A 25,787-nucleotide genomic window follows, 5' to 3' on the forward strand; every position below is an offset into this window, starting at 1 on the left:
ACTATAAAATACTCATGAACGAAATTGAAGAAGGCACAAAGAAATGGAAAAACGTTCCATTCTCATGGATTGGAAGAACATTGTGAAGATGTCAATGCTACCTAGAGCAATCTACACATTCAATGCAATCCCCATCAAAATACCATCCACTTTTTTCAAAGAAATGGAACAAATAATCCTAAAATTTGTATGGAACCAGAAGAGACCCGGAATAGCCAGAGGAATCCTGAAAAAGAAAAGCAAAGCTGGCGGCATCACAATTCCAGACTTCCAGCTCTATTACAAAGCTGTCATCATCAAGACAGTATGGTACTGGCACAAAAACAAACACAGATCAATGGAACAGAATAGAGAGCCCAGAAACGGACCCTCAACTCTATGGTCAACTCATCTTTGACAAAGCCGGAAAGAATATCCAGTGGAAAAAAGACAGTCTCTTCAACAAATGGTGTTGGGATAATTGGACAGCCCCATGCAGAAGAATGAAACTGGACCATTTCCTTACACCACACACAAAAATAGACTCCAAATGGTTGAAAGACCTAAACGTGAGACAGGAGTCCATCAAAATCCTAAAGGAGAACACAGGCAGCAACCTCTTCGACCTCAGGCGCAGGAACTTCTTCCTAGAAACATCACCAAAGGCAAGGGAAGCCAAGGCAAAAATGAACTATTGGGATTTCATCAAGATAAAAATGTTTTGCACAGCAAAAGAAACAGTCCACAAAACCAAAAGACAACCGACAGGTGGGAGAAAATATTTGCAAATGACATATCAGATAAAGGGCTAGTATCCAAAATCTATAAAGAACTTCTCAAACTCAACACCCAAAAAACAAATGATCCAATCAAGAAATGGGCAGAAGACAAGAGCAGACATTTATCCAAAGAAGACATCAAAATGGCCAACAGACGCGTGAAAAAGTGCTCAACATCACTCAGCATCAGGGAAATCCAAATCAAAACCTCAATGAGATACCACCTCCCACCAGTCAGAATGGCTAAAATTAACAAGTCAGGAAACGACAGATGTTGGCGGGGATGTGGAGAAAGGGGAACCCTCCTACACTCTTGGTGGGAATGCAAGCTGGTGCAACCACTCTGGAAAACAGTATGGAGGTTCCTCAAACAGTTGAAAATAGAGCTACCCTACGACCCAGCAATTGCACTACTGGGTATTTACCCTAAAGATACAAATGTAGGGATCCGAAGGGGTACGTGCACCCCAATGTTTATAGCAGCAATGTCCACAATAGCCAAACTGTGGAAAGAGCCACAATGTCCATCGATAGATGAATGGATAAACAAGAAGTCGTATATATACAGAATGGAATATTATGCAGCCATCAAAAGGAATGAGATCTCGCCATTTGCAACGACATGGATGGAACTGGAGGGTGTTATGCTGAGTGAAATAAGTCAATCAAGGAAAGACATGTATCATATGACCTCACTGATATGAGGAATTCTTAATCTCAGGAAACAAACTGAGGGTTGCTGGCGTGGTGGGGGGTGGGAGGGATGGGGTGGCTGGGTGATAGACACTGGGGAGGGTGTGTGCTGTGGTGAGCGCTGTGAATTGTACAAGACTGTTGAATCACAGATCTGTACCTCTGAAACAAATAATGCAATATATGTTAAGAAAAAAAAAAGAAGATAGCAGGAGGGGAAGAATGAAGGGGAGTAAGTCGGAGGGGGAGACGAACCATGAGAGACGATGGACTCTGAAGAACAAACTGAGGGTTCTAGAGGGGAGGGGAGTGGGGAGATGGGTTAGCCTGGTGATGGGTATTAAATGGGCACATTCTGCGTGGAGCACTGGGTGTTATGCACAAACAATGAATCATGGAACACTACATCAAAAACTAATGATGTAACATATGGTGATTAACATAACAATAAAAAATTTAAAAAAAGTTTACTGGTTTTTAAGGAAAATTAGGAAAAGTAGGTTCTAAGCTATTTCTGGAAAATTCAAGAACTATTCTGAATACTATTATGCCAAGAATTTAGAATAAAGAGTACTGTATCATCTACGTATATTTCATAAAAGAGAAATTTCCAACTTTTCTTAAAATTGTTGCATCACATTTATTTTGCAACGGCTCTACTCAATATAACATACTGCGAAGCTGAAGTGCTATAAAATTAAACTTGCTTTCAGAATTCTGTGCTATCACCCAAGGTAACTCAAAATACTATGGAGTTTACAAAGTTGAGGTCTTATATTATTAGAAATGTAATGCTGGCTTTCAAAGTCAGTAGGCCATAAAAATGTTTCATGTTCCAAATATTTTGCATTTCTGAAAACATATATTTCTCAAACTGATTAATAACTTGTAAGTCATTCTTGGTTTTGGCAGCTACCTAAGTATATACTCACTGTGTGCCAAATGGATATGTAACATTGTACTTGACATTCCCAGTGGTAAATGTACCAAATAGCTACTAATGGGTTCAGTGTAATGTTCTGAATAACGATAGGGAGGCAGGAATATTAGCATACTGTCACTTCGGTGGAAAATGCCTTCTCCTTTTCATTCTCTTTAAGTGTTTCTATGACTAAGTAGTTAATATTTATAAGATTCTCTCATAGAACACCTGTCACCAGACTGCATTCAAAGTGCTCCTGGCTTAATCTCATAACATACCTGAGGGCTAACCTGTGATGAAACAGATAAATTTAGATTAGAATTTTGAATGGTTTGCCTGAAGCCACAAGTTAATCCAATCACACAGCTGGAAAAAGAACAGCTCTGACTCCCACCTCCATTCCTTACTGACCAGCCAATGCTTGTTCCCAGGTATGGGTGCAGGGTAAGCAGGGCACGGGCACAGAATGTGCACTCTTTACCATGTGTAGAAACTGCAAAAGGACCAACTGTACCTCTCTACATTTGTCCCTTATAATGTGTGTGGTCTTAATGAGAAAAAATGAGGGGCTTTGGTCAAATTCTTGATAGTCTCCATTTTAAAGACAGGAAAATCTGGGTTTTGGAATGCAACCATGAAACAGAGAGTAAGGGCTCTTATTATAGACAATAGCTAAAGAGATTAATAGCCTGAAGCCTTGGAGAACTGTTCAATGTTTCTGACCTCAGTTTCATGATTTGGTGGACTGGAATGACACTGTTGTCCCCTCTCGGCTCTAAAATCTGACAACTGGATGTCCCTGAAATGGGCCCTTAGGCCCCTCTGCTGAAACAGCTCCCTGCCTGCCTGGGCCTCAGGGACTGTGTGTCCCTGGTCCAAAGGAGGCTGCATAAGAAGGTGTGCTTCTCCCACAGCAGAGACCAGTTCTTGGGTCCATTAAATAAGCCGTTCTGAGTCAGCATTCTATTTGAAAAATATGAAACATTTCTCTTTATTAATCCAAATAACAGATAGCCGATTAAGCTATTCTGTTACAATACAAATGGTGTCATTTGACCCTTTATTTAAATGAATAAGGACCTCAGCTCCTTGTGGTTTAATGACCTATGTAAGTGTTACTGGAATAAAACCATTGGTTACAATCTCTTTTTCTTGTTACAGCCTTCCCAGGGCACTTTGTGTCTTCTTCTTCAAGCGCACTGCAGAGACTCACTAATTAGAGTGAAGTTTACCACAATGGACCACAGGCACACTGTCATTAACTAGCTGTGACATTTATCTGAGCCAGAGCCTGTTCTCATAAAGTCTAGGCTACATCTCATACTATGTCTTTTTTCACCTGATCCTAATTAGACTGAGCTAGAAGTTGCCTCCAGTGTCTTCTTGTTCTTTTACCTCTCCTACCAATTAGAGGATTCTTGTCCTTGCTACACAACTACTCCTTCGTGAACATTCATTTGACATGAATATATATTAGCCTCTCCCCCTTCTTCCTGCCTTACTCTATTGCTTCAGCAACTAAATTTGATGCAGCTCTGGTGGACACCAAGCTAGAGTAAGGAGGAACATCTGGGTGGCAGGACACTAGGAGAAAATTGTGAAGTACAAATTTTCAGATAAAACAGATCATTGTCATTCCTTGAACTTCTTTTCCAAAGTTCTCTGAAATTCTGATGCTGTATTTTGACAAGCATCTAACTGACAATATTAAAAAATCTCACAAACATTAAATCATACCTTATTATGTGCTGTGATGAAGTCACATGCTTAATAATGAATCACATGTTATTGGGACTTCATCAGTTAGGACAAGCAGAGGAAATTATTATGCAAAGTAATGAATGATACACTTTCGCTCCAAGAAATGTATCATATAATAAAAGTAAGAAGACTGCTATGCTATTCTTATATTCTGTACTGATTTCTCAATTTCTGAAATAGGTATAAAATGATGAAAGCATATAGATGACTTTATATTTACTCATTTATATACACATATAACACCCAAAGCACACAAAATAACTGAATAAAGTTAGAATACAAATGTACAAAATCTGACCATGAGATATATAATGATACAGACACATAATGTTTGAAAGCTTTACATTCCTAGTAGAAAGGGTACTTCATACAAAAAGAACATAAATGCAAAATAAACCATTATATTATTTTTTATATGGTAGAATTTGTATTGTGGTATATTTTTTTCTCCCAAAGTGGATGTTTTAACTCAGTAAGAGTTTTATCAATTATATAATATTGACCTTTTAGAAGTGTTAATTTTAATAGTCTTATAGGTAAACTGGGGATAACTAGATAATTCTAAATGGTAAATGAGTTTCTAGAAAGACAGAAAATAAAGACAAAGACAGCAGTATCAGGTATTGAAATAATAGTGAAGCTTCCCCAAAGTCTGCTGTGGAGCTCTGCAAATAGAAGTGTAGGGAGAAATGTAAATTTGATTATTTCTATCTTCTGAGTATCACGTTTGGCTTTGTAAATTCAAGTAAGATGTTGGGGGAAAGTTGCATAGCCCTTGGAACTTGACCAGGGTACACAATTTCCCAGATACCCATCTAGAAATATCATACAGGATCAAATATGGCATTTCTTTGGTAATCCTTAAGAAGAAATCCTTAGGAAATTTCACAGAAAGTAAATGGAAAAAGATGTCCTGTGTATGTCAGGAAGTTTATTTTTATTTATTTATTTATTTATTTATTTATTTATTTATTATTTTTTTTTAAAGATTTTATTTATTTATTTGAGAGAGAATGAGAGATAGAGAGCACGAGAGGGAAGAGGGTCAGAGGGAGAAGCAGACTCCCTGCTGAGCAGGGAGCCCGATGCGGGACTCGATCCCGGGACTCCAGGATCATGACCTGAGCCGAAGGCAGTCGCTTAACCAACTGAGCCACCCAGGCGCCCCAGGAAGTTTAAAACATGTGCAATAAACATGAGTCTACAAACATTATTTGTAGAATGCAGAACCTCTAAGATGTTATTTAAAACATGTATATTTACATATTTATATGTGGATTAAGCAAAAAAAAAAGATGCTTTTTTCCTATATTTATGTTCTACCTGGGACAAGAGTTAAAACTATTATTTAAGAAAATTTGATGGGGGGCGCCTGGGTGGCTCAGTTGGGTAGGCGTCTGCCTTTGGCTTGGGTCAGGATCTCAGGGTCCTGGGATCAAATCCCACATCAGGCTCTCTGTTCAGCTCTCTCTGCTTCTCCTTCTCCCTCTGTGCGCGCTCTCCCTCTCTCAAATAAATAAATAAAATCTTTAAGAAAATTTGTTGACTTTTTCCTTTTAGCAATACAAATTCTTGCTACAAGGATACAAGTAATAGAATTAGTGAATGAGTAGAATTATGGATACACTCACTGTGAATTTTAAAGGTCAGTTTCAATACATAAAGTTAAGAAGAGTCTCATCTTCATGTGCAACTAACCAAATTACTTCCTGAAGCTGAAAATTCATCATTATTCATTCTTTTCTCTATAAGGCTCCTCCTTAAAATTCAAGCCAATGTAAAATAATTTAATCCCAACTACAGACGATTGTTAGTGGTTTCTACCAGGTCCTAAACTCACTTCACTGGAACGATGAGGTCATTCTATGGCTTTGAAATTAGCACTGTGGAATAAGCTACCCTAAAAAAAGAAGAATTTTTTTTTACCATAAAATTTCTGTTCAAGATCAAAATTACAATCAAGCAACAAAATGCAAGAATGAGGTGTTATCTTGGTCCAACCAGACAAAGTTGCATTTGGGGCGGTAATTAGCTGACTCACCAGCAAAATGTTTTTCTTCAGAGACCTAGAGTGATTTCTTTAAAACGTTCATGGTAGTTTTATGCCAACCTTGATACTATCCAGACATGCACTTAATGTGATAAAAAAGGAAAAATCCAAGGTCACATTAAAACAATAATTTTTTTTTTATATTTTGGGAAATTCTATTACAAATATTAGGAAACCCTGCAAGGAAATCTATATCTTAGAGGGAATTTTTATAAATGCCAGTTCTTTTGAGATACTTCATATAAACTTCTGTGAACATGCTCAGCTGTCTGAAATACTCCACTTTTCACTAAGATACTTTTCTGGGCTCCCATCCAGGTCCTGTCCTTACCGCTCCAACAGATTCCCCATTGCTATCTCTCCTTCCTCATGATTCACCCCCTAATTTACACCTTTCTTGCAATTTTCGTTTCTAATGTTCTCTCCATTATTCAACTAAAACTTCTCTTTCAGCTGGCACCTATTCCAGCCACCTCTTCTCTTATCCAACATCTTTCCTCTGACTTTGTTCCAAATTTTAATCCTCTTCAACCCTCCATACATCCTGAAATATTCTTCTGTTGGCTTCTTGGCTCTGCAGTGTCCTGGTCCCCATTCTGGCCCTTCTCTGACCTCATCATGGTCAGAGAACATAAGTTTTAAGAACTGTGTTAATCTATAAAGGATGTGTGAACTTAAAAATGTGCCAGCCAAATGTTTTACCTGTAGGATTTTAAAAAGATAACAAAGTAAAAAAAAAAAAAATATATATATATATATATATACATATATGTGTATATAATGGCATATGACAGAATCAAAGAAGAAAATCAGGAGGTTAAGAAAAAAAAACTATAAATCTCAGATATATATTGTCACGAAACATTGTTGAGGTTAAGAGAAGCTTTTAAGTATGAGAAGCATACTGCCATGTATTTTATTAAATGGATACTTTATAATCTAAGATTTAGTTACTTAAAAGACAGTGAAAAGAATAAAATCAACTAATACAAATTTTAAACAGAAATTTGGTGTGGTTCTTGGAGAAAAATAGTGTTCTTATTGTGCTTATAGAAAACTATACACAGAGATCAAAGAGAAAAAGAAAAGGAATTTATCAATCAGAATCTGTATGCTTAATAAAAATAACAATAGTAATATTAACATATTTCTACAATGTTTGATATTCTTCAAAGTATGTTTACATGTGACACCTATATTTGTTTTTTTTGTTTTTGTGACACCTATGTTTGAAACTAACCATAATTGTGAGATATTGGTAGAGCAGAAGCTAGTATCTCTTTAACCACTGAGGAAAATGAAGAAGTCAATGATTTATTTAAAATTAAATGTTCTGCTTTCATTAAAGACATTTATGCCCAGAAGTAAAGTATGTATAAGACTTGCCACATATTTTATATGTCATTTCAATTAACTTAATGATAGTCAATTCCTTCCTGGTCAAACACCTGTAATCAAAATATAAGAGTTTTGTTGATAATGTGTCAATAAAATATAATTTTAAATTCATAGACTTTTCTTTTGTCTTCTTTTGCATGCTTCAGTGAAATGGAAAAATTATTGGTGTTAGCTTGCAGTATGTGTGTATGCATACGCACACATATACATATAAGTACATTAATATGTCTAAAAGATCTGAGTGCTACCTAACTCTTGAGCAGAGAAGAAATGGTGGCACTAAGATGGACCTAACTGTAAATAAGTAAGAATGCTCATTTCTTTTTTTTTTTTTTAAGATTTTATTTATTTGACAAAGAGAGAGTGAGAGAGAGCATGAGCAGGGGAGAGTGGCAGGTAGAGCGAGAGGGAGAGGGAGGCTCCCCACTGAGCAGGGAGCCCGATGTGGGGCTCTATTCCAGGAACCCGGGATCATGACCTGAGCCAAAGGCAGATGTTTAACCAACTGAGCCACCAGGCGCCCCAAGAATGCCCATTTCTTAAATTAATTGCTTCCCTTTTCAGTAGCTTATAAAGCAGAATAAATCATGGATTGTATTTGAAAATAATAATTTGTAAATGTGGATAATGTCAATAATACCTGTTCCAGCTTCTTTCCTCAATAAATAATGGCACTTGTGAATCTGGTAGTAATAATGACAAGCCATGCCTAACAGTATCTATAAAATTCTTTTACATTCTTTAGTTTTTGACACTGTTACTCTTGATAGAGGCTAAAATAAAAGTAATATTAAATTATTGAGACTATACATATTTATAAATGGAGTAAATTTGCATAAAGTAGTGGTTGAACTTTATAATTTGAATATGTTCCTCCATAATTACCATGAAGGATACATAAGTTTAATTTATTCTTTAACCCACCTTCCTCTGAAATGCAAGCTTTGAGAGGTTTCAATTTCAGTTAGAAGCATTACTATTTTTAAAAAGCCTCATTTGAATATTTTTTCATTTCAGCTAGTCTCTCACAAGGACTCTCAGAGTTATTTTACAAGCCAAATTAAGAAATGTGGGTGGGAAGGAGGTAGCGTTTAGTGTATTTGTACATGATTTAATTATCATGCCGTAAGAACATCAGTGGTAATCAAGATGGCAGCCTTTGTTGGTACATGCAATTGTCAGGTTCTACTCTGTTCAGGATTTATTAAAGATTTGCATGAAGACTTAGAGGATAGGCTTATCAAATTTTAAGGTGACATAAAGCTGGGAGCCATTTCACTGGAAAAGAAAACTAATAGAATGATATTAGGGACTAAAATCCAGAAGATGAAATTCAACAATGACAGGAATCAATTCCTTCTCTGTGATTCAAAAAGGCAACTAACTGTACAACAGCAGGGACGAACATCTGACTTGGCAGAAGTTTTCATTAAAACAAAAGAGAGGGAACATCAAATTGACCACATGTTGTTTAAGTCAAAAGTGTGATATCATTGTACACTTAAAAATTTGTCAAGAGGGTAGATTTCATGTCAAATATTCTTACCACAGACACACACAAACAACTCTGCCATATGAGGGATAATTCAGACATAACACCCTCAACCTAGCCTCACCCACCTAACTCTATAATTTCCATCTTAAACCACCTACAGAGTATAAGTTTTAGGGAATTAAAACTAAAAATCTGTTTATTATTACATTTCTCTATTTTGAGAATACAGTTGACTAAAATTGTATATATTTAAGGTATACAACTTGATGATCTGATATACATTGTGAACTATTCACCATGATCAAGCTAATTAACATATCCATCGCCTCATACATAATTATCTTTTTCTTTTTTTATGGTGAAAACACTTAAGATTTACTGTTTTAGCAAATTTCAAGTATACAATACTATATTAATTATAGTCTCATTGTTGTACATTACATCTCCAGAACTTATTTATCTTATATAACTAAAACTTTGTATGCTTTGACCAACATCTCCCCCATCCTCCTCATCCCAGCCCCTGGTAACCACCATTCTACTCTGTTTCTGTGAATTTGACATTTTTGGATTTAGACATATAAATGAGAACATGCAGGATTTGTCTTTCTGTGTCTGGCTTATTTCACTGAGCATAATGTCCTCCATGTTCATCCATGTCCTCACAAATGGCAGGATTTCCTTCTTTTTTAAGACTGAATAATACTTCATTGTGTGCATTTGTGTGTGTGTTTGTGAATCACATTTTGTTTATTCATTCATCTGTCAATACATACTTAAGTTGTTAGCATATCATGAGAGCATAATGTCCTCCATGTTCATCCATGTCCTCACAAATGGCAGGATTTCCTTCTTTTTTAAGACTGAATAATATTTCATTGTGTGCATTTGTATGTGTGTTTGTGAATCACATTTTGTTTATTCATTCATCTGTCAATACATATTTAAGTTGTTACCATATCATGAGAGTGCAAATGTTCATTTCATTTCCTTTGGATATGTACCCAGAAGTGAAATTGCTGGGTCATAGGTAGTTCTATTTTTAATTTTTGGAGAAACCTCCATACTCTTTTCCACAGTGGCTGCACCAATTTACATCCCCACCAAGAGTGCACCAGGGTTCCCTTTTCCTCGCGTCCTCACCAATACTTGTTACCTCTTATCTTTCTGATAACAGTGATTCTAACAGGTATGAGGTGACATCTCATTATGGTTTTGATTTGTATTCCCTGATGATTAGTGATGTTTAGCACCTTTTTATGTACCTGTTGGCCATTTGTATGTCTTCTTTTGAGAAATGTCTACTCAGGTTTTTTGCCCATTTTTAAATTGGGTACCTGGGGGTTTGCTCTTGAGTTTCATGAGTTCCTTATATATTCTGGATATTAACTAGGAGGTATAATTTATCACTCAGTTTGCAGGAAAGGAAAGTTATTAGAAGGAAAATGTCCTCTGGATGCAGAACGTAGACATAAACTCAGAAATATGGTCCTAGATGCAATTAGACATTTTGGCTATCATTGGGAGAAAACAGAATAAGCAGCCTGGAAATTAACTTCACAAGGTCATTTCATCTGGTCTTCTGCCCCCAATGAGTTAATTGCTTAAGGCAGACTCAAAATCTAGATAAGTAATTTTCTATTTTTCTCCCTGACACTACTTAAACTTTGATCAAGTGGATTAACGAACTCCTGAATGGAGAGGGGCTGGAGAGCCAAATGGGAAACTACAGTTGTATATACAGGTATTGGGAGCAGAACTCAGGGCTGCTTTATAAATAATTTTAAAATTTCAGCATAGTTCTACTTATTTGCAATGTGTCCTTTCCAAGTTGCTTAAAAACTTCAGTTTCTCTACGAGAATGATAGTATTACATATCTCATAGAGCTATTATGAGAAATAAATGAAATAATAATGTGAAACATTTAGCACATTATAGGTGGCTCATAAATCTTAGACATTATTCACAAAACTTTTCCTTTTATTTTCTTAACCATCAAAAGTTATTAAGCCCTTTTGTGTTCACTAAACTAGCCATTTGTAGTAAAAAGTAAACATAGAATTTTTAATTTTTAATTTTGATTTTTGTCCAAATCAAATCTTAATTGTACTACTAAAAAAAATAAAAACAAAGAAACAAAGCTGCTCTAGTAGAATGAGTTAGTTTAAAAAAATACACAGAAGCACATCAGCTCAATCTTAAGCTCCAGTAGAAGTATATTGTCTATAGTACAAGGGCATACTTGCCACATTTTGCTCTGCCCTAAATAACACCACACATGTTCAGTCCATTCCTGATACCTCCACAAAGTCCATGAGTATTTTCTGGGAAAAACTATCAGCATGTTGGGAGTCAGAAATCCATATAAGAGAGAGTTAAGAGACATGGGATTTTATTAACTTGATAAAAGGTAAACCTTGGTAAAATATACCACTGGCTCCCAAATACTTGAAAGATTCTGATATACTTGAGGCAAAAGACTTATTTGCCAGAGGACAAAACTGGGAATAATAAACAAAAATGACTAAAAAAGAGATTTGGGGTTAATATCCCAGGACAGTAAAAGAGAACGTGAGATTTAGAATCAGAAGCCCCATATTCAAGTTCTGGCTCTACTTTTTATTAGCTCTTTGACTTTAGGCAAATCACCTAAACTCTGAGTCATATAATCCTCAACTATAAGGTAACAAAAGTTAATAACAATAATCATATGAGCAAGCACATAAAATGTTTCAAGACATTAAAATGATTTGAAAATAGCAAGAACAATAAGCCATAAGAATGGGGTGACCCACTGCTGAAAGTGTTGAAGTGAAGCTTACCCATTATCACTGCAGGGGTTCCCTTTCCTGGGGGAAGCTAAGACTAACTATTGCAACTACAATTTACTCACTTACTACATATTTTATCTCAAAGGCAGTAAACTGTAATGAAAGAAGAATTACAAAGCATCACTGAAGTCAATAATTTAATTCAACTAAAGACTGCAGTTAATTATCACAATCTTTACAGAATTCATGAACAGGCGGGAACTCCACAAAGATACTCATCAACTTAACTCTGCAAAGATCAGCTTAACTCAAAACCTCAAAATATGACCAATGTGCCCTAGATCAAATTACAGTTAATTCATTTCACCTAAACTGTATCTCTACATTTGTGCTGCCAATCTTGAAAATATATAGAACTTTCTGGATTGTAAAAGCTCTGTCAAAATCTCAGATCTCAAATTTCAGCCTTTGGATAGTTAATACTCTCCTTATGCCCATCTGCTTGCTGTATTTTGTGTTTATTTTTATTAATGTTCAGAAATAAGTAAGCCTTGAGATAGTAATGCCTGCCAGTTGTCCCAAGTTTACTTACCCTCTGACCTTCTTTTCCAGGTGGACCCTGTGGACCCTGTATCCCCAGGGAACTCTGTGGGAGGTGGAAAGAACACATGTTAATAGACTGTTTCAAGTACACCTGCCTCACAAAGAATGTTGTGAAAAGTAATACCTACTTTATTGATTAAACAAAACTTTTAAAGTGATTTGAGCTCTTCCAAAGTTAGACTCTAATATATTAATAATGGTAAATTGTCCTGTGACTGGTTTGTCTTTGGAGTTAACTCCAGAAAAGAAAAAAAAAGTGATTCCAAACCAGGTGTGAGGCCAGTGTTCACTTCCAGACTCCAGACTTCCTTTCTGACTCCCATATGGTCAGAACTATGTTTCACCAAACTACCAATAAGTAGTAACAATATTTGCAAGCAGGAAAAAAAAGGATCTTTCTATATATAAACTCTATAAATATAGCCACATTTTTGGTTGAGAGTAGCTCTTCTAAGTATCCACTAAGAAAACACATGATTATGATATTGGCTTCAATCTATGTCTTTTCATAACATTTTTTAATATCATAGACATTATTTAATACTTTCACAACAACATTATCAAGAGGCAGAAAAAAATAAGCATTTTTTTTCAGACTGACAAAAGGCCCAGGAAATTCCAGGTGCTGTTAATCTGTAAGTCGAGTCTCCTGATTGTCACAGTTACTTTTATATAGGAATTCTTACTCAAAATGATGGTATATTTTTAAAAAAAAATTGTCAGTAGTTATTGCCTCTCTGAAAGTTTCTTCTTTGTTCTCCTGATGCTTCTTCCTTCCCTATTCAACATTTTAAACGTGGGAGTTTAGGCTCATTTTCTTCTCAGTCCGCATTCTCTTGCCATGATCTAATATACTGTGGACTTTGAATATTCCAGGCCAGTGATTCTAAGATTTACAATGTAGGTATCCAACCACATGCTTGAGATACTCACTCCTCTAGGGCATCTGAAACTTAGAACATCAAACACTGAACTTAGGACCCTCTTCCCCCAAATTGGATTCTCTTCCAGCATTCTCCAACTCAGTAAATTCACACAACATCCTGTTAGTGCTCATGCCAGAAATCTAGAACTCATCCTCTGTACTTTCCTTTCTCAAACCTCTCTTTCACATCCAGTTACCAAGTTTGGTTGGTGCATCTCCAAAGTATATTTGGAACCATCTAGTTCTTTTCATTCCTATAGCTCCAATCATCACTTCTTCCTTGCTCATTGGCTTCCTACTTGAACCAGACACTAACCCCTCCATTCTCCACATCATGCCAAACTGATCTTAAGAAAACCCAGCCTGATCACAATTCTCGACTTCAAGCTGTATTACAAAGCTGTAATCATCAAGACAGTATGGTACTAGCACAAAAACAGACACATAAGTCAATGGAACAGAACAGAGAACCCAGAAATGGACCCTCAACTCTATGGTCAACTAATCTTTGACAAAGCAGGAAGGATTATCCAATGGAAAAAAGACAGTCTTTTCAACAAATGGTGTTGGGAAAATTGGACAGCCAAATGCAGAAGAATGAAACTGGACCACTTTCTTATACCAAACACAAAAATAAATTCAAAATGGATGAAAGACCTCAATGTGAGACAAGAATCCATCAAAATCCTATAGGAGAACACAGGCAGCAACCTCTTTGACCTTGGCTGCAGCAGCTTCCTACTAGACATGTCTTCAGAGACAAGGGAAACAAAAGCAAAAATGAACTACTGGGCCTTGATCAAGATAAAAAGCTTCTGCACAGCAAAGGAAACAATCAATAAAACTAAAAAGCAACCTACAGAATGGGAGAAGGTATTTGCAAATGACATATCAGATAAAAGGCTAGTATCCAGAATCTATAAAGAACTTACCAAACTCAATACCCAAAAAACAAAAAAATCCAGTCAAGAAATGTGCAGAAGACATGAATGGACATTTCTCCAAAGACATACATATGGCTAACGGACACAAAAGAAAATGTTAAAAGATCACTCATCATCAGGGACATACAAATCCAAACCACAATGAGATACCACCTCACGCCCGTCAGAATGGCTAAAATTAACAACTCAGGAAACAATAGATGACAGTGAGGTGGTGGAAAAAGGGGAACCGTCTTACACTATTGGTGGGAATGAGAACTAGTGCAGCCACTCTGGACAACAGCAGGGAGGTTCCTCAAAAAGTTAAAAACAGAGCTCCTTATGATCCAGCAATTGCACTACTAGGTAGTTATCCAGAGAATATCTACACCCCAATGTTTATAGCAGCAATGTCCACAATGGCCAAAATACGGAAAGAGCCCAGTTGTCCATCGACTGATGAATGGGTAAATATGTGGCGTATATAATACACACACACACACACACACACACACACACACACACACACACACACACACAATGGAATATTACTCAACCATCAAAAAGAATGAAATCTTGCCATTTGCAACAACGTGGATGGAACGAGAGTGTATTATGCTAAGCGAGATCAGTCCGAAAAAGACAAATACCATATGATTTCACTCATATGTGGGATCTAAGGAAAAAAACCCCAAATAAACATAGGGGAAGGGAAAGGAAAATAAAATAAGATAAAAACAGAGAGGGAGGAAAACTGTAAGACAGTCTTAACTATAAAGAATAAAGTGAAGGTTGCTGGAGGAGAGGTAGGTGGGGGATGGGGTAACTGGGTGATGGGCATTAAGGAGGGCACATGACGTAATGAGCACTGGGTGTTATATGCAACTGATGAATCACTAATTCTACCCCTGAAACTAATAATATATTATATGTTAACTAACTTGAATTTAAATAGAAGAAAAAAAGAAAGGAAAAGAAAAGAAAACCCAGCCTGACCTTCCCTGACTTTCCACAGGAAGGGATGAATGTCTTGGTTCATCAGTCATAAAATGCTTGTATTTGACCTTTAAAGTATTTGTCATAAGTTCATTTAAATGATTGTAGAGGTAATGATTCATCAAGCTCTAAGGACAACAGGTAGAAACTGTCTTATTCACACAATGGGTCTATTAACATCTGAGTGAAAAAATTCATACTGGAAAATCAATTCACTTTAGTAAGTTTTTGGATAAAGCCAATAATTTTCAGAGTTTTACAAATATTTGTGATTAACCTATCATATATTAAATGCTTAACTGGTTTGGAATAAATGAGAAAAATAGTAATAAAAATTCAAACAAATCTGAATTTACCTCCATTTCAGAAGAAACATTCCTTTGTTACCTAATTTTAAAAAACTTAGGATACACTTGTACATTCTGAACTTTTTCTTTAAAAGTTGTGGTTACCTTTAAACTAAAACATCAGATGTGTTTGTGATGACCTATAATTATTATGTATATATTCATTTTTTGTTTTTTTATAGAAGAAATTGCTTCAATAAATGTGATAATGTGCATAATTTCACCATCTAATTTTATTTTGAATAGAAAAGTTATAAACATTTAAATTTTCTTTTGGATAACTTTCATATGATCAAAGTTGTCAGTATTTAATAAAAATTACTGTAGCTCATTTTCAAAAAGCATTAATACAAAAAATTCTGCATGTATCACAAATCCTCAGTGTTTCCTCAAGTCTTTCTGATTCCTTCCCTACAAAACCCTAGTAAAATATATGTATTTATTACTGTCATTTCTTTTATCTATTCTTGAAATGATTATTTATTTATTTATTTTTAAAAATTTTATTTTATTATGTTAATCACCGTACATTACCTCATTAGTTTTTGATGTAATGTTCCATGATTCATTGTTTGCATATAACACCCAGTGCTCCATTCAGTACATGCCCTCTTTAATACCCATCACCAGGCTAACCCATCCCCCCACTAGAACCATCATTTGTTTCTGAGTCCATAGTCTCTCATGGTTCGTCTCCCCCTCCGATTTTCTCCCCTTCATTTTTCCCTTTATTTATTTTTAAAGATTTTATTTATTTGTCAGAGAGAGAGAGCGCGTACGCGCGCACGTGCACTAGCGGGGTGGGGGGGGCAGAGGGAGAAGCAGACTCCCCGCTGAGCAGGAAGCCCAATGCAGGACTCAATCCCAGGACCGAGGGATCATGACCTGAGCCGAAAGCAGATGCTAGACCAACCGAGCCACCCAGGTGCCCTGTTCTCTGAAAAATTTAATGTTATAGGGGCACATAAAGCCCATGTTTTATTGATTTATGCAGGAATAAAAAACAGGGAATGAAAAAAGTGATCAGTTCTGTTTGATTTTTTTACAAAAAACACCTACCAAATGATATATAATCAAGGAAAGTTGGCTAATTAGGCCAACTTTAGGATGGTACATTTATAATGTGCATAAGAAAAACAACTTTTAAAATCCAAATATACCAAGTATTAATTATAATACAATTACAGCGAGTTGTGTCATTTTTTAAAAGAATGACACAATCTTGGCTCTAGATTAAACTTCCTTTTACCCTTAGGAAACTATCATTTCATGAATAGTCAAACTTATATATAACATTTTTGATATCTGTCCAAATGTTGACAGGTTTTTCAGTGTTTTTAAACATGAGCTACTAAAACATACACATACCAAATATTCACAGAGGGAGTACAATTAATTCTGAGCCACATATAATCAAAATTGCACTCCCTTAGTTAGAGAAATTATATACAGAAGCTGACAAAAATGCAAAAATATTAAACTTGATTTGGAGTGGATTCAATGGATTCAAAAATATTTGTGAGAACCTTTTGTGTCCAAAGTCCAAATGGTACACTCACACACATAAAACCCACTAACATGCCTCCTCAATGTAAATGATTCTGAATCCCATGCTCCACCCCCACCTTATATTTGCTAAGTCTAGAACCCAGGGAGATTTTTAATGAAAAGTTAGGGAATTGTTTTTAATCTCAAATGGATTATTCACTATTTGAATTATCCATGACCAATTCTCAATCCTAGCCACATTGCATTAATGTTCAGAATATTTTTGAGCTGTCTTTATTGAATATTAGTTGACATTTACAAAGAAAAATAAAATCAACACTGTCATTAGTAAAACATAGGCCAAGCAACCACAGAAAAATCATATTTTTTCCCAAAATAAGAAATCAAAATTTGGGGATGATTCATTATTTACAATTATCCAGTTTACTACTCCTTCCATCTAGTAAAGTAAAATAGTGTTTGCTGATCACTTACTATTGAAAATTATACATATACATAAGCTCCAGCCTACCTAAACTTGGGTAGAGCTCAGCATTTGTCTCAGACCCTTCCCACAATTCTTTCTTACTCTGGCCTTAATGCCATTATGTGTGTACTTTACTTATCCTCTTAGTTGACTTGGAGTCCTAGAGGACAGATCATCATTTTTTTTCTATGCTCTACCATACTTATAGAAGAGACTCAATAGATACTTAGTAAATTGGATCATAAGGAAGGAAACACTGGGATGGAATAATACTGGGTGGTGGTGGTGGTTGTAGGAAACAGATTTCTGGTCAACCTCTAATCATACTCATTTTCGAAACTTGAACTTAAATACCACATTGGGGAATTTTCTGTCTTGTCTGTATTTCTCATCTAAAGTAATTTCAGTTGTGTGGTATCTAAGAGTAAAACTGCCTTACAGTTCATTTAAGAATTGTTTACCACTTATATCATCTCTATTATGAAATTTAAATTTTTGACCATTATTTGATGTTTTATGGTTGTATACCATCTTTCAAGTTAGAGAATTGCATCTTGTGTGTAATCTGTGCATTATTTTCTTCTTAGATTTCCTTTGCAGAAGAGTAATGCCGATTTATTTTTTCCACTTTTTTCATGTATTTAGTCTGCTATGAAAGTAACTGTTGTAATCTGGATTTTTCCTAAAATTTCACAAACAAGATTTATTGCTTTTCTCAAAGAGAAGTGTAAGAATGTATTTTGGAGATTCATGATGTAAACATCTGCATATGTCTATACAGGCATTCATTCTTTTCTCTCTTTTTTTTAAGTGTTATTCTGGACATTAAAAATGTTGACAGGGAAAGGAATTCATAAGGCTGTTACCTCTTTTGGCTAGGATAAAACTATGTAAAAAATAGTCCAAGGAAGCTAAACCACTTTAAGTTCCAGTGGACAGCTATTACAGTGTGTTACACTATACATAGCTGGACAATCTGCTGATTACTTAAGACAGGCTAGAACTTGTCATTATGGAAGCCCATGTAAATATTTAACTGAGAAATTACTTAGAATTAACCAGTTCAGAACAGAATTTTGAAATGTTTAACAAATACAGCAGATGTTTAGTAGAGTTAATAGGGTAGATTAATTGCATTTAAACACATTTTCATTTGTGAAAAGAGGCAAGATATATTCATAACTTCTTAATCAAAGAAAGAAGCTGAAGTAAAAAAGGGAAGTTTCATTTTGAAGTATTATTTGCACTCCCTTGCTAGGGATGTTGCAGAATATATGATACCTAAAACCTACTTCAACAAAAATGTTATGCAAGTATGTGTATTTTAACTGTTATGATTATTGCTTTAGAATATGCTTCATAGATTTGAAACATAAGATTAAGCAGAATCTGCATAGATTCTTAAAATGACAGTAGGGCATTTTCTGTCTTTCAAATAGAGTGTACAAAATTAAAATGGAAAACAGAGTTTATCTGTTTTTATAGAAAATTTCATGCCTTTAATATGAGAACAATGGGAACAAATGTGATAAGTTGAAGACATCAGAACCAAAAAAAGCGTGAATCAGTAAAAATGTAACAGACATATAGTCCGGTCATGGGAAGTGGTTCTGGGAAGTGGAATTCAAGAATGTTTATGTTATAAATTAAAGGAGTGATGGGTTTTATGTCATTTCATAGAATGATCATGACACAGGAAAGAATTTCCCTTAGGGTGTTAAAGTATTCAGAAAAGGAATTCTATGTTATATATAAAAAGCCTAACATTTTATCATAAGCATTTGTCAGTGCACACTAGGAAATAGATGTCTTTGGAATAAAAAAAATAGAATCTCTTTCATATACTAAAAAAGAAAGAAAGAAAGAAACCCTGACAAACCTTTCCAGTAACACTGACAAAAGAAGAATAAGAAATAAGAGCTGTTGCTAGAAAGAAAATTTATGAAATATTTGTGTAGACAGGAATGTTTCGAATCATTATAAGTTACAGTAAACAGGTCCTATAATTGGATGAACAATTTTATCCTATCTTCAACAATTTAAAAAATAGAGGTCATCTGTAGTGCTTTCAAAATTTAACAGTTTCGTTTGAAAGTCCTGCCAGCATTTTGGACACAAGGCATAATGAATTATGATTGTTCCATATGGTTATAAAGATAAATCTTAGTAATAATCTTTCTCTGTTTTCTGAACTCAGAAATCACATTTATTTTCATACATAGATTCTGAAATGTTTTCAGTCACTATTGATTCAGCCATTAACACTAGAAATATAAATTAAATAATAGAACATATAATCTGTGAAACTGGAATGCTATAGGACATCTCTACTTCCCACAAACTTTCCTCTACCAAGAATTTTTGCCCATATTAGGAGATATTCTCCTTTTAACTTGTATATATCCTCAGTTCCCTTCCACTTTGAATATTATCTAACACAGTGAATTGCATGTAGTAGGCACTGAGTGGCTGAATGACTGCTAGATTCTGATTTCTTTACACTTCTGCTATAGTGAGAACATTAATTGCCATAGCTATCAAAATTTCAATTAAAAATTTATATTATTCATCTACAAATCCCACTTGATACCAAAATAATCTGTTATTTTTAATTCTTATGTGGTAAAATTGCAAAATAGATGCTCTACTTCTATTTGGAGGAGTTGCCCTTCATTAGAGAAAGAAATGTAAGTTGCATTAAATTTATGTCACATTGATGGGGATTAAGTACTTACTTTTTGAAAAAACAACATAAATTGAAGAGATTAATGTATCTGTACAAACCATTAATTAATAAGAACTAGAACCATCAAGTTATTTAAAAATGCTTATATTACTTAAAATAATGTAGTTTCATATTTGGTAATTATTCTTGATTCACTTTAATTGACATAAATATTTCCATATTTTGTTAATTTCATATTTTTAGTTTTTTTGACTATGAAAAACTTTATGTAAATTTGCTTTATTTTGGCCTTAACCCAATAATGAAATGGTTTGATTTCAGTTAACTCAAGGCCATGTTGACAAGTAAAAAATTGGTAGGCCAATGTCTATTAAATCCATTTGTATCATCTGTCTTAATGATTTATGTGAGGGAGAGTATGACTGATTCAGTTTTAATGATGAGTCTGATCAAAACAACAGTCTACTTTTTGACTGGCTTTGCCATACATCACTGACCACATCATGGCGACATGGTCCCATTGCAAAAAGAGGGAATAATCTACACATAGGTTGTTTTAAAATGTCTTCTGATGGGGGAGTAAGTCGGAGGGGGAGATGAACCATTAGAGACGATGGACTCTGAAAAACAAACTGAGGTTTCTAGAGGGGAGGGGGGGTGGGGGGATGAGTTAGCTTGGTGATGGGTATTAAAGAGGGCACATTCTGCGTGGAGCACTGGGTGTTATGCACAAACAATGAATCATGGAACACTACATCAAAAACTAATGATGTAATGTATGGTGATTAACATAACAATAAAAAATTTAAAAAAAGTCTTCTGATAACTTCTGAGAATGGACAACATGATACAAATGTAATATCATGAATAACTTGCATTTGGCCTATGCAACATAAATGACAAGACTGAAGGAAACTTAACCTAGTAATTCTGGGGTTAAAACATAAATCAGTACAGAGATATTCACACACCACATGAAAGACCTATGAATTATGCAGATAACTGTGAAGATGGTTGATACAATATCAGACTAAGCAAGTGGCGATTCATTGAGTAAGGTGGTAAAAACCAAAACTTTAATAGGGGAAAATGCTTCATACTGTAATAAAGAAATTTTTAAAATATATTAAAAACATATATTGAAGACTTTTCTCTTTTAAGATATTTATTTATTTATTTATTTATTTATTTATTTATATTTATTTATTGGGAGAGTAGTAGTAGTAGAGCACAAGCAAGGAGAGGAGCAGAGGGAAATGGAGAGAATCTCAAGCAGACACCACACTTAGTGTGGAGCCCAACATTGGGCTCAATCTCGCAACCATAAGATCATGACCTGAGCCAAAATCAAGAGTCCAACTCTTAATGGACTGAGCTACCAGGTGCCTTGAAGACTTTTCTCTTTTTTAACTTCTTTTCACTGGCCTTCCTCCTTTCTTCCAGGAGCATCCATTTCCCTCAGGAGGATTAATATCATAACAGCATAAGTGTAAAGACAATTAAAGAGTCAATGTTCAACTTCTGGCATCTAAGAGTTCACATAAGACAGTAGTCTGGAAGCTGGGCTCCATTAATAGAAGAGTATTTCTAAATATCAAGTACCTCATCAGTACAAATCAAGAGATATTCTCATAGATCACAAAGTTGAACATGAACCCCACAGAGGAAGGAGCCCATAGAGGCTGTTTCTATCCAACCAGAAAGGGAATTGAAAACATTTCCTTCCCTTCATTTTCCTTGAATGAAGAGTTTCAGGAGAAGAATGGTGAATTAGACACCAGTATTTTTGCTTTCCCTCTTGTTAGGAAACCAGGAAGAAAGAGAATTCATAAAGCATTCTATTTCACTTCAGACAATGAGCAAAACCTTTATAATTCTGATGGGAATAATTTCTAACCTAGAATTCAGTACCATGACAAACTAGCAGTCAAGTGTGCAAGTAGAATAAAAACATTTTTAGACATGTAAAATCTTAGAAAATTTACCTCCCTTTTACATTCTCCTAATAATTTGCTTGAAGTATATTCACATAAATGAAAGAGTAAAACCAAGAAAGGAGATGACAAGGAAAAGAAGAAGAGCTGGAATCAACCAATAAAAAAAATAAAAGGAGTCACAGAATGAGAATTTTATAATTTGCCTGGAAAGCTAGTAGTCAAGAATGGAGTAAAAGGTCTGAATAGGACTCCCCCAAAATAAAAAGACTCTGAGAGAATTTGAAAAATATGGAGTTTAATTACAGGGCAGATAATTAGAAACACCAGAGAACAAAACAAACAACAACAAAACTATTCAATAAAAGAAAAGTATATCACATGGCTCTACAAATACCAATGTTTACAGTCATAAAATTGTGAAAATTTTGTATTTTTAAAATAAAAGTAATACTATAACTCTATTAACCATTCACTTGTGTTTGGACACCTAGATTGTTTCTATTATTTTACTATTTCAAACAGTGCTGAAATAAATAGCCTTGCACATGCATTAATTTCATAAAGGAGTGAGAGCCCCTGTAGCTAAAATTTGAAATTTTGATAAACTATCAAATTATCCTCCAAAGAGACTATATTCACATATAATTTCCTCAGAATGTATGAGTATGTTTCTCTACATTTTTGCCCACACACTACACTAACAAACTTTTTGACCTTTGCCAATCTTTTTTTATTGGTGGTAAGAATTTTTTAAATGAGGCCTACCTTCTTAACAAATTTTTAAGTGCACAATACAGTATTCTTAATTATAGGCACAATGTTGTACAGTAGATCTCTAGAGCTTATTAATCTTGTATATCTGAAAATTTATACCCATTGAACAACAGCTCTGTAATTTCTCCTCCTCCCAGCTCCTGGCAATTGCCATTCATTCTACTCTGTTTCATTGAGTTTGACTATGCTAGATACCTCACCTATGTGGAATCATACAGTAGTTGTCTTTCTGTGACTGGCTGATTTCACTTAGCTAATATCCTTCAGGTTCTTTCATGTTGTTGCATAGGGCAGGATATATATATATATATTTTAAAGATGTATTCATTTATTTCAGAGAGAGAGAGAGCAAGAGGGGGGAGGAGCAAAGGAAAAAGGAGAGGGAAAGCAGACTCCTCACTGAGTGGGGAGCCTGATACAGGGCTCGATCTCCCCACCTGGAGATCATGACCTGAGGCAAAACCAAGAGGCTGAATAACATTTCACTGTGTACATACACCACATTTTTGTTCATTTATCTGTCAATTGACATTTAGGTTGTTTCTGTATCTTAGCTATTTTGTCATAGGCAAATGAAAAGATGTTCAACATCAGTAATCATCAGGAAAATGCAAGTTAAAACCACAATGAAAGATCACTTCACACTTGTTAGGATAGCTACTTTAAAAGAAAAAGGTAAGCGTTGGCAAGGATGTGGAAAAACTGGAACACTTGTACACTGTTGGTGGGAAGGTAAAAGGGTGTAGTGGCTATAAAATCCAGTACGGAGGTTACTAGAAAAATTAAAAATACAACTACCGTATGATCCAGATATCCCACTTCTAGGTATATATCCCAAAAGAATTGAGACCACTGCCAATATTGTAAGTGAAAATTAGTATTTCAGAGACATTTTAATTTGTATTTCTCTTATTATAAGTACATTTAGATGAATTTTTTATGTTGAAGAGCCATCTTGTTCTTTCTTTTGTTGTATAAACTCTGTTCACAACCTTACCCAATTTTTAAAAACTAAGTTAATATATACACGAGTTACAATATAGGAATTATTTGTTCATGTGGCCACATTTACTAATTTTTTCATATTTACTTTCTGGATTTTTTTATATTTAAAAAGTTGTTCTTTACTAATTATTTTTAAAATTTCTGTATCTTCCAGGGCACCTGGGTGGCTGAGTTGGTTAAGCATCTGACTTCGGCCTGGGTCATGATCTCAGGGTCCTAGGATGGAGCCCCAAGTCTGGGCTCCATGCACAGCAGGGAGTCTGCTGGTTCCTCTGCCCCTCCCCTCAATCAAGTGTGTAATCTCTCTCAAATAAATAAATAAAAATCTTAAAAAAATTCTATATTTTCCATAGGACTGCTCTGGTTTAGTTTTCACCTTTAAAATTTTGATCCATCTAATATTTTTATTGGTATGGGAGTGACAAATGTATCCAACTTTGTGTTTTTCCAATGTTAAGTAATTGTTCCCAATCTATTTACTGAAATATGATATTTATTTTTATGACGCTTTCAGTTTTGTTTTTAACTATGTAAATATACTATTTTGAAAAGTATTAAATTTTTATTTAAAATGCTGAATAAATTAAGGCAAATAAACTGATTCTTAAAGTTCATTAATTGCATGCAGTTTCAAATTTAGCATTTGAAATAGCAAGGAATTGTTCTAATTTTTATACCCAACAATTTATCCTAGAGTATACAACAGATCATTACTTTTTTTTTTTATAGATTTTATTTATTTATTTGAGAGAGAGAATGACATAGAGAGAGAGCATGAGATGGAAGAGGGTCAGAGGGAGAAGCAGACTCCCTGCTGAGCAGGGAGCCCGATGCGGGACTCGATCCCGGGAATCCAGGATCATGACCTGAGCTGAAGGCAGTCGCTTAACCAACTGAGCCACCCAGGCACCCAGATCATTACTTTTAACATAAGTGGTTTCAAATTGCAATAATTTGCCACTAATTTGGTTAACACAATGGTGATTATTATCACATAAAAGATTTTCTTTTAAGATTTATTCTAGAGAGAGAGAAGGAGCGTGAGAGAAAGAGAGAGAGCAAGGGGGGTGGGCTTGCAGAGGGAAGAAAGAGAAAATCCCAAGCAGACTCCATGCTGAGCACAGAGCCCAATGTGGGGTTCAATCCCAGGACCCTGAGATCATGATCTGAGCCAAAACCAAGAGTTGGACACCTAACCAACCACACCACACAGGCACCCCCATGTAAAATATTTTTTTTTAATCATTTTATCTTTAGATTCAACTTGTACTTATTGGTGGCAGAACTAAGGAGATGGCCTTTATAAGACTGAACAAGCCTTGTTAATTCTGTAGAACATGTGGAAAATGCCAGGGTAGCTGCTTAAATATTGAATGGGTAATTCCTGATTCACAAAATACTTGAAAATACTAAAATTCTGAGACTTAGTTTAATATATTTAAGAACTAACTCAATTTTTGTGGAAATTATACTGCAGGTCAATGGACAAGTCAATCTATATACAAATATTTCCTTAAACACAATATTTTAGAAATGGGGTCACACATTTACCCTCTATAATCATATACTGAATAAGTTAAGGCTGAGTCAGTGTAACTTCTATTCAGTGCAAGTAGCATTAATAAGATTAGTCATGATGTATCAAATAGACCCTCCTCCCCCAGGATATTAGTCCCATATTACTTTTCAATCTGCTGGGTTGGTAATATGATGTTTTTTTCAAATGACCAGATTGTGATGTTATCAAAGCGAGGTATAAACGCCTTA

General features: G+C 35.0%; 1 protein-coding gene across 1 annotated transcript in view; it reads right to left on the reverse strand.

Annotated features, from left to right (window-relative positions):
• COL19A1 (collagen type XIX alpha 1 chain) overlaps positions 1–25,787 on the reverse strand; it is a 311,655-nt gene that overhangs the window by 130,841 nt on the left and 155,027 nt on the right. The window contains exon 14 of the mRNA XM_088023753.1: positions 12,442–12,495. Within this exon, the coding sequence (XP_087879879.1) occupies positions 12,442–12,495 (54 nt within the window). The remainder of the gene's footprint in view (positions 1–12,441; positions 12,496–25,787) is intronic.

Source organism: Eumetopias jubatus, unplaced genomic scaffold, assembly GCF_037043125.1.
Source record: "Eumetopias jubatus isolate StellerSeaLion01/CBP00866 unplaced genomic scaffold, mEumJub1_p1.0 scaffold_6, whole genome shotgun sequence".
Classification (NCBI taxonomy): domain Eukaryota; kingdom Metazoa; phylum Chordata; class Mammalia; order Carnivora; family Otariidae; genus Eumetopias; species Eumetopias jubatus.